Below are 14,460 nucleotides of genomic sequence, written 5' to 3' on the forward strand. Positions count from 1 at the left end.
ATCATGTCTCCAGTCTCCTTCTCATGTCTCCAGTCTCAACCAGTATACGCTCAACAATACACAACAAAACTCTCATGTCTCCAGTCTCCGTCTCATGTCTTCAGTCTCCTTCTCATGTCTCCAGTCTCAACCAGTATACGCTCAACAATACACAACAAAACTCTCATGTCTCCAGCCTCATTCTCATGTCTCCAGTCTCCGTCTCATGTCTTCAGTCTCAAACAGTATACGCTCAACAATACACAACAAAACTCTCATGTCCTCAGCCTCCTTCTCATGTCTCCAGTCTCAAACAGTATACGCTCAACAATACACAACAAAACTCTCATGTGCTCAGCCTCATTCTCATGTCTCCAGTCTCCTTCTCATGTCTCCAGTCTCATACAGTATACGCTCAACAATACACAACAAAACTCTCATGTGCTCAGCCTCATTCTCATGTCTCCAGTCTCCTTCTCATGTCTCCAGTCTCATACAGTATACGCTCAACAATACACAACAAAACTCTCATGTGCTCAGCCTCATTCTCAAGTCTCCAGTCTCCTTCTCATGTCTCCAGTCTCCTTCTCATGTCTCCAGTCTCCTTCTCATGTCTCCAGTCTCATACAGTATACGCTCAACAATACACAACAAAACTCTCATGTGCTCAGCCTCATTCTCATGTCTCCAGTCTCCTTCTCATGTCTCCAGTCTCCTTCTCATGTCTCCAGTCTCCTTCTCATGTCTCCAGTCTCAAACAGTATACGCTCAACAATACACAACAAAACTCTCATGTGCTCAGCCTCATTATCATGTCTCCAGTCTCCTTCTCATGTCTCCAGTCTCAACCAGTATACGCTCAACAATACACAACAAAACTCTCATGTCTCCAGTCTCAAACAGTATACGCTCAACAATACACAACAAAACTCTCATGTCTCCAGCCTCCTTCTCATGTCTCCAGTCTCAAACAGTATACGCTCAACAATACACAACAAAACTCTCATGTCTCCAGCCTCATTCTCATGTCTCCAGTCTCCTTCTCATGTCTCCAGTCTCAAACAGTATACGCTCAACAATACACAACAAAACTCTCATGTCTCCAGTCTCCGTCTCATGTCTTCAGTCTCCTTCTCATGTCTCCAGTCTCCTTCTCATGTCTCCAGTCTCCTTCTCATGTCTTCAGTCTCAAACAGTATACGCTCAACAATACACAACAAAACTCTCATGTCCTCAGCCTCCTTCTCATGTCTCCAGTCTCAAACAGTATACGCTCAACAATACACAACAAAACTCTCATGTCTCCAGTCTCCGTCTCATGTCTTCAGTCTCCTTCTCATGTCTCCAGTCTCAACCAGTATACGCTCAACAATACACAACAAAGCTCTCATGTCTCCAGTCTCAACCAGTATACGCTCAACAATACACAACAAAGCTCTCATGTCCTCAGCCTCATTCTCATGTCTCCAGTCTCCTTCTCATGTCTCCAGTCTCCTTCTCATGTCTCCAGTCTCCTTCTCATGTCTCCAGTCTCCGTCTCATGTCTCCAGTCTCAACCAGTATACGCTCAACAATACACAACAAAACTCTCATGTCTCCAATCTCCGTCTCATGTCTCCAGTCTCAAACAGTATACGCTCAACAATACACAACAAAACTCTCATGTGCTCAGCCTCATTCTCATGTCTCCAGTCTCCTTCTCATGTCTCCAGTCTCCGTCTCATGTCTCCAGTCTCAACCAGTATACGCTCAACAATACACAACAAAACTCTCATGTCTCCAATCTCCGTCTCATGTCTCCAGTCTCAAACAGTATACGCTCAACAATACACAACAAAACTCTCATGTCTCCAGTCTCAAACAGTATACGCTCAACAATACACAACAAAACTATCATGTCTCCAGCCTCATTCTCATGTCTCCAGTCTCCTTCTCATGTCTCCAGTCTCAAACAGTATACGCTCAACAATACACAACAAAACTCTCATGTGCTCAGCCTCATTATCATGTCTCCAGTCTCCGTCTCATGTCTCCAGTCTCAAACAGTATACGCTCAACAATACACAACAAAACTCTCATGTGCTCAGCCTCATTCTCATGTCTCCAGTCTCCTTCTCATGTCTCCAGTCTCCTTCTCATGTCTCCAGTCTCCGTCTCATGTCTCCAGTCTCAACCAGTATACGCTCAACAATACACAACAAAACTCTCATGTCTCCAATCTCCGTCTCATGTCTCCAGTCTCAAACAGTATACGCTCAACAATACACAACAAAACTCTCATGTCTCCAGTCTCAAACAGTATACGCTCAACAATACACAACAAAACTATCATGTCTCCAGCCTCCTTCTCATGTCTCCAGTCTCATTCTCATGTCTCCAGTCTCAACCAGTATACGCTCAACAATACACAACAAAACTCTCATGTGCTCAGCCTCATTCTCATGTCTCCAGTCTCCTTCTCATGTCTCCAGTCTCCTTCTCATGTCTCCAGTCTCCTTCTCATGTCTCCAGTCTCATACAGTATACACTCAACAATACACAACAAAACTCTCATGTGCTCAGCCTCATTCTCATGTCTCCAGTCTCCTTCTCATGTCTCCAGTCTCCTTCTCATGTCTCCAGTCTCCGTCTCATGTCTCCAGTCTCAACCAGTATACGCTCAACAATACACAACAAAACTCTCATGTCTCCAATCTCCGTCTCATGTCTCCAGTCTCAAACAGTATACGCTCAACAATACACAACAAAACTCTCATGTCTCCAGTCTCAAACAGTATACGCTCAACAATACACAACAAAACTCTCATGTCTCCAGCCTCATTCTCATGTCTCCAGTCTCCTTCTCATGTCTCCAGTCTCAAACAGTATACGCTCAACAATACACAACAAAACTCTCATGTCTCCAGTCTCCGTCTCATGTCTTCAGTCTCCTTCTCATGTCTCCAGTCTCCTTCTCATGTCTCCAGTCTCCTTCTCATGTCTTCAGTCTCATACAGTATACGCTCAACAATACACAACAAAACTCTCATGTCCTCAGCCTCCTTCTCATGTCTCCAGTCTCAAACAGTATACGCTCAACAATACACAACAAAACTCTCATGTGCTCAGCCTCATTATCATGTCTCCAGTCTCCTTCTCATGTCTCCAGTCTCAACCAGTATACGCTCAACAATACACAACAAAACTCTCATGTCTCCAGTCTCCGTCTCATGTCTTCAGTCTCCTTCTCATGTCTCCAGTCTCAACCAGTATACGCTCAACAATACACAACAAAACTCTCATGTCTCCAGCCTCATTCTCATGTCTCCAGTCTCCGTCTCATGTCTTCAGTCTCAAACAGTATACGCTCAACAATACACAACAAAACTCTCATGTCCTCAGCCTCCTTCTCATGTCTCCAGTCTCAAACAGTATACGCTCAACAATACACAACAAAACTCTCATGTGCTCAGCCTCATTCTCATGTCTCCAGTCTCCTTCTCATGTCTCCAGTCTCATACAGTATACGCTCAACAATACACAACAAAACTCTCATGTGCTCAGCCTCATTCTCATGTCTCCAGTCTCCTTCTCATGTCTCCAGTCTCATACAGTATACGCTCAACAATACACAACAAAACTCTCATGTGCTCAGCCTCATTCTCAAGTCTCCAGTCTCCTTCTCATGTCTCCAGTCTCCTTCTCATGTCTCCAGTCTCCTTCTCATGTCTCCAGTCTCATACAGTATACGCTCAACAATACACAACAAAACTCTCATGTGCTCAGCCTCATTCTCATGTCTCCAGTCTCCTTCTCATGTCTCCAGTCTCCTTCTCATGTCTCCAGTCTCCTTCTCATGTCTCCAGTCTCAAACAGTATACGCTCAACAATACACAACAAAACTCTCATGTGCTCAGCCTCATTATCATGTCTCCAGTCTCCTTCTCATGTCTCCAGTCTCAACCAGTATACGCTCAACAATACACAACAAAACTCTCATGTCTCCAGTCTCAAACAGTATACGCTCAACAATACACAACAAAACTCTCATGTCTCCAGCCTCATTCTCATGTCTCCAGTCTCCTTCTCATGTCTCCAGTCTCAAACAGTATACGCTCAACAATACACAACAAAACTCTCATGTCTCCAGTCTCAAACAGTATACGCTCAACAATACACAACAAAACTCTCATGTCTCCAGCCTCATTCTCATGTCTCCAGTCTCCTTCTCATGTCTCCAGTCTCAAACAGTATACGCTCAACAATACACAACAAAACTCTCATGTCTCCAGTCTCCGTCTCATGTCTTCAGTCTCCTTCTCATGTCTCCAGTCTCCTTCTCATGTCTTCAGTCTCAAACAGTATACGCTCAACAATACACAACAAAACTCTCATGTCCTCAGCCTCCTTCTCATGTCTCCAGTCTCAAACAGTATACGCTCAACAATACACAACAAAACTCTCATGTCTCCAGTCTCCGTCTCATGTCTTCAGTCTCCTTCTCATGTCTCCAGTCTCAACCAGTATACGCTCAACAATACACAACAAAGCTCTCATGTCTCCAGTCTCAACCAGTATACGCTCAACAATACACAACAAAGCTCTCATGTCCTCAGCCTCATTCTCATGTCTCCAGTCTCCTTCTCATGTCTCCAGTCTCCTTCTCATGTCTCCAGTCTCCTTCTCATGTCTCCAGTCTCCGTCTCATGTCTCCAGTCTCAACCAGTATACGCTCAACAATACACAACAAAACTCTCATGTCTCCAATCTCCGTCTCATGTCTCCAGTCTCAAACAGTATACGCTCAACAATACACAACAAAACTCTCATGTGCTCAGCCTCATTCTCATGTCTCCAGTCTCCTTCTCATGTCTCCAGTCTCCGTCTCATGTCTCCAGTCTCAACCAGTATACGCTCAACAATACACAACAAAACTCTCATGTCTCCAATCTCCGTCTCATGTCTCCAGTCTCAAACAGTATACGCTCAACAATACACAACAAAACTCTCATGTCTCCAGTCTCAAACAGTATACGCTCAACAATACACAACAAAACTATCATGTCTCCAGCCTCATTCTCATGTCTCCAGTCTCCTTCTCATGTCTCCAGTCTCAAACAGTATACGCTCAACAATACACAACAAAACTCTCATGTGCTCAGCCTCATTATCATGTCTCCAGTCTCCGTCTCATGTCTCCAGTCTCAAACAGTATACGCTCAACAATACACAACAAAACTCTCATGTGCTCAGCCTCATTCTCATGTCTCCAGTCTCCTTCTCATGTCTCCAGTCTCCTTCTCATGTCTCCAGTCTCCGTCTCATGTCTCCAGTCTCAACCAGTATACGCTCAACAATACACAACAAAACTCTCATGTCTCCAATCTCCGTCTCATGTCTCCAGTCTCAAACAGTATACGCTCAACAATACACAACAAAACTCTCATGTCTCCAGTCTCAAACAGTATACGCTCAACAATACACAACAAAACTATCATGTCTCCAGCCTCATTCTCATGTCTCCAGTCTCCTTCTCATGTCTCCAGTCTCAAAAAGTATACGCTCAACAATACACAACAAAACTCTCATGTCTCCAGCCTCATTCTCATGTCTTCAGTCTCCTTCTCATGTCTCCAGTCTCCTTCTCATGTCTCCAGTCTCCTTCTCATGTCTTCAGTCTCAAACAGTATACGCCCAACAATACACAACAAAACTCTCATGTCCTCAGCCTCCTTCTCATGTCTCCAGTCTCAAACAGTATACGCTCAACAATACACAACAAAACTCTCATGTCTCCAGTCTCCTTCTCATGTCTCCAGTCTCCTTCTCATGTCTTCAGTCTCAAACAGTATACGCTCAACAATACACAACAAAACTCTCATGTCTCCAGTCTCAACCAGTATACGCTCAACAATACACAACAAAGCTCTCATGTCCTCAGCCTCATACTCATGTCTCCAGTCTCCTTCTCATGTCTCCAGTCTCATACAGTATACGCTCAACAATACACAACAAAGCTCTCATGTCCTCAGCCTCATTCTCATGTCTCCAGTCTCCTTCTCATGTCTCCAGTCTCAACCAGTATACGCTCAACAATACACAACAAAACTCTCATGTCCTCAGCCTCATTCTCATGTCTCCAGTCTCCTTCTCATGTCTCCAGTCTCATACAGTATACGCTCAACAATACACAACAAAACTCTCATGTGCTCAGCCTCATTCTCATGTCTCCAGTCTCCTTATCATGTCTCCAGTCTCCTTCTCATGTCTCCAGTCTCCGTCTCATGTCTCCAGTCTCAAACAGTATACGCTCAACAATACACAACAAAACTCTCATGTGCTCAGCCTCATTCTCATGTCTCCAGTCTCTTTCTCATGTCTCCAGTCTCCTTCTCATGTCTCCAGTCTCCGTCTCATGTCTCCAGTCTCAACCAGTATACGCTCAACAATACACAACAAAACTCTCATGTCTCCAATCTCCGTCTCATGTCTCCAGTCTCAAACAGTATACGCTCAACAATACACAACAAAACTCTCATGTCTCCAGTCTCAAACAGTATACGCTCAACAATACACAACAAAACTATCATGTCTCCAGCCTCATTCTCATGTCTCCAGTCTCCTTCTCATGTCTCCAGTCTCAAAAAGTATACGCTCAACAATACACAACAAAACTCTCATGTCTCCAGCCTCATTCTCATGTCTTCAGTCTCCTTCTCATGTCTCCAGTCTCCTTCTCATGTCTCCAGTCTCCTTCTCATGTCTTCAGTCTCAAACAGTATACGCTCAACAATACACAACAAAACTCTCATGTCCTCAGCCTCCTTCTCATGTATCCAGTCTCAAACAGTATACGCTCAACAATACACAACAAAACTCTCATGTCTCCAGTCTCCGTCTCATGTCTCCAGTCTCCTTCTCATGTCTCCAGTCTCCTTCTCATGTCTTCAGTCTCCTTCTCATGTCTCCAGTCTCCTTCTCATGTCTTCAGTCTCAAACAGTATACGCTCAACAATACACAACAAAACTCTCATGTCCTCAGCCTCATTCTCATGTCTCCAGTCTCCTTCTCATGTCTCCAGTCTCATACAGTATACGCTCAACAATACACAACAAAGCTCTCATGTCCTCAGCCTCATTATCATGTCTCCAGTCTCCTTCTCATGTCTCCAGTCTCAACCAGTATACGCTCAACAATACACAACAAAACTCTCATGTCCTCAGCCTCATTCTCATGTCTCCAGTCTCCTTCTCATGTCTCCAGTCTCATACAGTATACGCTCAACAATACACAACAAAACTCTCATGTATCCAGTCTCCTTCTCATGTCTCCAGTCTCCTTCTCATGTCTTCAGTCTCCTTTTCATGTCTCCAGTCTCCTTCTCATGTATTCAGCCCCTTCTCATGTCTCCAGTCTCCTTCTCATGTCTTCAGTCTCATTATCATGTCTTCAGCCTCCTTCTCATGTCTTCAGTCTCAGCCTCCTTATCATGTCTTCAGCCTCCTTCTCATGTCTTCAGTCTCCTTCTCATGTCTCCAGTCTCCTTCTCATGTCTTCAGCCTCCTTCTCATGTCTTCAGTCTCAGCCTCCTTCTCATGTCTCCAGTCTCCTTCTCATGTCCTCCGTCTCCTTCTCATGTCTCCAGTCTCCTTCTCATGTCTTCAGTCTCCTTCTCATGTCTTCAGCCTCCTTCTCATGTCTTCAGTCTCAGCCTCCTTCTCATGTCTCCAGTCTCCTTCTCATATCCTCCGTCTCATTCTCATGTATTCAGCCTCCTTCTCATATCCTCCGTCTCATTCTCATGTCTCCAGTCTCCTTCTCATGTCCTCCGTCTCCTTCTCATTTCTTCAGTCTCTGCCCCCCAACTCTCTATATATTTCAGTTTATCATTATTTCTTCTTAGAAACAAATGCTGAGTAACACTGAGTATTTTATTGTATTAGTTCATGTCCCCCGTCCAGCTCAGCTGGTAGAGCACGAGACTCTCAGGCTCTAGGTAGAGGGTTCATGTCCCCCGTCCAGCTCAGCTGGTAAAGCATGAGACTTTACTTTGTTTTGGTAGTACACAGTGTACCTGACGATATTTTCCAAAGATCAAAGAATTAGTAGTGAAGATGAATATAATCTCAGCAGGAAGTCCATTTTAATGAAACGTTCTGCTCGGTTAATCTGGGGGTCTGAGATTAACCTCATCTCAACATCAATATCTCAGAACACCACATGAGGATACTGGGATGGTTGGTCCGGTCCAGGTGGTCCGGGTGGTCCAGGTGGTCCGGGTGGTCCGGGTGGTCCGGGTGGTCCGGGTGGTCCAGGTGGTCCGGGTGGTCCGGGTGGTCCGGGTGGTCCGGGTGGTCCAGGTGGTCCGGGTGGTCCGGGTGGTCCGGGTGGTCCAGGTGGTCCGGGTGGTCCGGGTGGTCCGGGTGGTCCGGGTGGTCCAGGTGGTCCGGGTGGTCCGGGTGGTCCGGGTGGTCCGGGTGGTCCGGGTGGTCCAGGTGGTCCGGGTGGTCCGGGTGGTCCAGGTGGTCCGGGTGGTCCGGGTGGTCCGGGTGGTCCAGGTGGTCCGGGTGGTCCGGGTGGTCCGGGTGGTCCAGGTGGTCCAGGTGGTCCAGGTGGTCCGGGTGGTCCGGGTGGTCCAGGTGGTCCAGGTGGTCCGGGTGGTCCGGGTGGTCCAGGTGGTCCAGGTGGTGAGCTGCTTTAGTGTCGCTCAGCTGAAAACGTGTCTGTTCTCCGCGTTGGGCCGGCTGCTGCTCATGGAGGAGTGTTCACAAGTAGGAGATGTCATCGGAACTCTCACTACGCTGAGGAAAACAGGCTCAATGCTTCCTTTAGAACCTCCTTCAGCCTAGGAACCACTGATGCTTCCTTTAGAACCTCCTTCAGCCTAGGAACCACCGAAGCTTCCTTTAGAACCTCCTTCAGCCTGGGAACCACTGATGCTTCCTTTAGAACCTCCTTCAGCCTGGGAACCACTGATGCTTCCTTTAGAACCTCCTTCAGCCTGGGAACCACTGATGCTTCCTTTAGAACCTCCTTCAGCCTGGGAACCACTGATGCTTCCTTTAGAACCTCCTTCAGCCTAGGAACCACTGATGCTTCCTTTAGAACCTCCTTCAGCCTGGGAACCACTGATGCTTCCTTTAGAACCTCCTTCAGCCTAGGAACCACTGATGCTTCCTTTAGAACCTCCTTTATCCTAGGAACCACTGATGGTTCCTTTACCAGAGGAGACCAGCTCATGTTCCCCCACAATTCCTTGCGGCGACAACATTTAAAGGAACCCGCTCATCGGAGCGTTCAGGGAAACTCAGGATGACTGAACAAGGAGCAGATCATGTAAGTTACAAAAGCCTCCTAACACCTTTCCTAACTCCTTTAGGAAGTCTCCTAACACCTTTCACTAACTCCTTTAGGAAGCCTCCTAACTCCTTTCACTAACTCCTTTAGGAAGCCTCCTAACACCTTTCCTAACTCCTTTAGGAAGCCTCCTAACACCTTTCCTAACTCCTTTAGGAAGCCTCCTAACACCTTTCCTAACTCCTTTAGGAAGCCTCCTAACACCTTTCACTAACTCCTTTAGGAAGCCTCCTAACACCTTTCCTAACTCCTTTAGGAAGCCTCCTAACACCTTTCCTAACTCCTTTAGGAAGCCTCCTAACACCTTTCACTAACTCCTTTAGGAAGCCTCCTAACACCTTTCCTAACTCCTTTAGGAAGCCTCCTAACACCTTTCCTAACTCCTTTAGGAAGTCTCCTAACACCTTTCACTAACTCCTTTAGGAAGCCTCCTAACACCTTTCCTAACTCCTTTAGGAAGTCTCCTAACACCTTTCACTAACTCCTTTAGGAAGCCTCCTAACACCTTTCACTAACTCCTTTAGGAAGCTTCCTAACACCTTTACTAACTCCTTTAGGAAGCCTCCTAACACCTTTCACTAACTCCTTTAGGAAGCCTCCTAACTCCTTTCACTAACTCCTTTAGGAAGCCTCCTAACACCTTTCACTAACTCCTTTAGGAAGCCTCCTAACTCCTTTCACTAACTCCTTTAGGAAGCCTCCTAACACCTTTCCTAACTCCTTTAGGAAGTCTCCTAACACCTTTCACTAACTCCTTTAGGAAGCCTCCTAACACCTTTCACTAACTCCTTTAGGAAGCTTCCTAACACCTTTACTAACTCCTTTAGGAAGCCTCCTAACACCTTTCACTAACTCCTTTAGGAAGCCTCCTAACACCTTTCACTAACTCCTTTAGGAAGCCTCCTAACACCTTTCACTAACTCCTTTAGGAAGCCTCCTAACACCTTTCCTAACTCCTTTAGGAAGCTTCCTAACACCTTTACTAACTCCTTTAGGAAGCCTCCTAACTCCTTTACTAACTCCTTTAGGAAGCCTCCTAACACCTTTGCTAACTCCTTTAGGAAGCCTCCTAACTCCTTTACTAACTCCTTTAGGAAGTCTCCGATGGTGGTTGTTCAGACTGATGGAGGTTCAGACTGATGGAGGTTCAGACTGATGAAGGTTCAGACTGACGGAGGTTCAGACTGATGGAGGTTCAGACTGATGGAGGTTCAGACTGACGGAGGTTCAGACTGATGGAGGTTCAGACTGATGAAGGTTTTCTGATGGAGGTTCAGACTGACGGAGGTTCAGACTGATGGAGGTTCAGACTGATGAAGGTTTTCTGATGGAGGTTCAGACTGATGGAGGTTCAGACTGACGGAGGTTCAGACTAACGGAGGTTCAGACTGATGGAGGTTTTCTGATGGAGGTTCAGACTGACGGAGGTTTTCTGATGGAGGTTCAGACTGACGGAGGTTCAGACTGATGGAGGTTTACTGATGGAGGTTCAGACTGACGGAGGTTCAGACTGATGGAGGTTCAGACTGATGGAGGTTTAGACTGATGGAGGTTTACTGATGGAGGTTCAGACTGATGAAGGTTTACTGATGGAGCTTCAGACTGATGGAGGTTCAGACTGATGGAGGTTCAGACTGACGGAGGTTCAGACTAACGGAGGTTCAGACTGATGGAGGTTTTCTGATGGAGGTTCAGACTGATGGAGGTTTACTGATGGAGGTTTACTGATGGAGGTTCAGACTGATGGAGGTTCAGACTGATGGAGGTTTACTGAAGGAGGTTCAGACTGATGGAGGTTTACTGATGGAGGTTTACTGATGGAGGTTCAGACTGATGGAGGTTCAGACTGATGGAGGTTTACTGATGGAGGTTTACTGATGGAGGTTCAGACTGATGGAGGTTCAGACTGATGAAGGTTTACTGATGAAGGTTTACTGATGGAGGTTCAGACTGATGGAGGTTCAGACTGATGGAGGTTCAGACTGACGGAGGTTCAGACTGATGGAGGTTCAGACTGATGGAGGTTCAGACTGATGGAGGTTCAGACTGACAGAGGTTTACTGATGGAGGTTCAGACTGATGGAGGTTCAGACTGATGGAGGTTTACTGATGGAGGTTCAGACTGATGGAGGTTCAGACTGACAGAGGTTTACTGATGGAGGTTCAGACTGATCGAGGTTCAGACTGACAGAGGTTTACTGATGGAGGTTTAGACTGATGGAGGTTCCGACTGATGGAGGTTCAGACTGATGGAGGTTCAGACTGATGAAGGTTTACTGATGGATGTTCAGACTGATGGAGGTTTTAGACTGACGGAGGTTCAGACTGATGGAGGTTTACTGATGGAGGTTCAGACTGATGGAGGTTCAGACTGATGGAGGTTCAGACTGACGGAGGTTCAGACTGATGGAGGTTCAGACTGATGGAGGTTCAGACTGATGGAGGTTCAGACTGACGGAGGTTCAGACTGACGGAGGTTCAGACTGATGGAGGTTCAGACTGATCCCACCCACTAACAAGTGTCATGATAATCCAGCTGACCATCAGTGGTCCTAATGTTATGGCCTATGGATTCCTGTGTGAAAAGCAGAGAAAGGTGGAGTTACCTGTCTCCTGGGTCTGCTGGCCGGACGGAGTTGGACTCCCTTCTTGATCCTTTGCATCATTTCCTCCACCGCCTGCTGCCTGGGGTCAGCCTCTGGCAGAGACACAATGTTAGAACCAGAACCAGGACACCCTCAAACTGGACCGGAGCCTCACTGCTCACGCTCATCAGTGGGCGGCCGTCCAGAGCCAAACTGAACCGGACCACTGTGGTGACTCCGCCCCCTGTCTGCGCAGACGGCCGTGAGCTGCAGCAGTTCAGAGGGAAGGTTCTGGAAGCAGGTGGGCTGTGAGCTGCAGCAGTTCAGAGGGAAGGTTCTGGAAGCAGGTAGGCTGTGAGCTGCAGCAGTTCAGAGGGAAGGTTCTGGAAGCAGGTGGGCTGTGAGCTGCTGCAGTTCAGAGGAAAGGTTCTGGAAGCAGGTGGGCTGTGAGCTGCTGCAGTTCAGAGGAAAGGTTCTGGAAGCAGGTGGGCTGTGAGCTGCTGCAGTTCAGAGGGAAGGTTCTGGAAGCAGGTAGACTGTGGAGGTCCGAAGGTCCAACGGCCTCGTGGCTCAGAGCTCTGGGTGATGCGTTCAGGGACATCCCGTCACTCCGCCCTCTGACATGTTAACGAGCTGTGTGTGTGTGTGTGTGTGTGTGTGTGTGTGTGTGTGTGTGTGTGTGTGTGTGTGTGTGTGTGTGTGTGTGTGTGTGTGTGTGTGTGTGTGTGTGTGTGTGTGTGTGTGTGTGTGTGTGTGTGTGTGTGGTCATGACACTACTAGTCCTGACCAGATTCCTGCTGCAGTGAGGACAGAGGACAGAGGACGGAGGACGGAGGATGGAGGTCGGAGGACGGAGGACGGAGGACAGAGGACGGAGGACGGAGGTCGGAGGATGGAGGATGGAGGTCATAGGTCGGAGGACGGAGGACAGAGGACGGAGGACGGAGGTCGGAGGATGGAGGATGGAAGTCGGAGGTCGGAGGACGGAGGACGGAGGACAGAGGACGGAGAACAGAGGACGGAGGACGGAGGATGGAGGATGGAGGTCGGAGGTCGGAGGACGGAGGACGGAGGACAGAGGACGGAGGACGGAGGTCGGAGGATGGAGGACGGAGGTCGGAGGATGGAGGACGGAGGACAGAGGATGGAGGACGGAGGTCGGAGGATGGAGGACGGAGGACAGAGGACGGAGGATGGAGGATGGAGGTCGGAGGATGGAGGACGGAGGACAGAGGATGGAGGACAGAGGATGGAGGACGGAGGTCTGAGGACGGAGGACGGAGGTCGGAGGATGGAGGACGGAGGACAGAGGATGGAGGTCGGAGGACAGAGGACGGAGGACCTTCTGTCCTCTTCACTGGGTGGTATGTGTTGAGAGGCAGCAGCATGAATTGTGAATGCTGATGGGTGTGTGTTGAGAGGCAGCAGCATGAATTGTGAATGCTGATGGGTGTGTGTTGAGAGGCCGCAGCATGAATTGTGAATGCTGATGGGTGTGTGTTGAGAGGCAGCAGTATTAATTGTGAATGCTGATGGGTGTGTGTTGAGAGGCAGCAGTATTAATTGTGAATGCTGATGGGTGTGTGTTGAGAGGCAGCAGCATGACTTGTGAATGCTGATGGGTGTGTGTTGAGAGGCAGCAGCATGAATTGTGAATGCTGATGGGTGTGTGTTGAGAGGCCGCAGCATGACTTGTGAATGCTGATGGGTGTGTGTTGAGAGGCAGCAGTATTAATTGTGAATGCTGATGGGTGTGTGTTGAGAGGCAGCAGCATGACTTGTGAATGCTGATGGGTGTGTGTTGAGAGGCAGCAGCATGAATTGTGAATGCTGATGGGTGTGTGCAGCCTTCTAACATCCCAGACTGTTGCTGTGGCGTTCACTCTGTGCTTTCAGGACTTCTTCCTTCTCCTCCAGGAGGAACCACATTCCGCTCTGGCGCCGCTCAATTTGCAGAGAAATGTGAATATTTAATTTAGTACCTCGAGTCTTTGACCGGTACACAATAGTACCACTGTTCGTACCACGTCTTTAAAATGTGGCACAAAAAGCACTTTGTGTAAAAGTAATGGTGAAATATTTCCCTCCAAACGAGTCTATTCTTCAGGTGTCAGAGGAGGAAGATCCTTGGACGGCTCCTATTCAGTCCTCTGTGTGATTCCAACAAATACCCTGCGTAGTGTCCAATTGAGGACGCACATTCAGAACCTGTTCTCCACCCTGAGGACACGGTTCAGCCCGCTCCGTCAGCGTCTCCGTCTCACCTGCTCCAGCGGGTCAAGGCTTCCTCTTTGTTTGCACAAATGGAAGAATTTAGCATCTTGACCAAGCAGACCGAACGCTGCAGTCTGAATGTCTCACGCTCCGTCTGTTGGATTTGTCCTTCTGCTTTGGACTGCGGGACAAAGGTCTGAATCATAAAGTCTGAACGGAGAAAGAAAGAGCAGAGCGGCTCCGCCTCCAAACACACCAGACCAAACGGCCGTGAACAGAATCAAATCCCAAATGAACATGCAGAGAGACGGGGGGGGACACAGCTCGGACTATCTGAGCTGCAGG

The 14,460-nt window shown here is 47.8% G+C and overlaps 1 protein-coding gene across 1 annotated transcript in view; it reads right to left on the bottom strand.

Annotated features, from left to right (window-relative positions):
• The window catches only part of shtn1 (shootin 1), a 65,062-nt gene that overhangs the window by 12,039 nt on the left and 38,563 nt on the right, over positions 1–14,460 (bottom strand). Inside the window, exon 14 of the mRNA XM_080493907.1 lies at positions 11,923–12,014. Within this exon, the coding sequence (XP_080350033.1) occupies positions 11,923–12,014 (92 nt within the window). The remainder of the gene's footprint in view (positions 1–11,922; positions 12,015–14,460) is intronic.

Source organism: Lipophrys pholis (assembly GCF_963383615.2).
Source record: "Lipophrys pholis genome assembly, contig: SCAFFOLD_28, whole genome shotgun sequence".
NCBI classification, from domain to species: Eukaryota; Metazoa; Chordata; class Actinopteri; order Blenniiformes; family Blenniidae; genus Lipophrys; species Lipophrys pholis.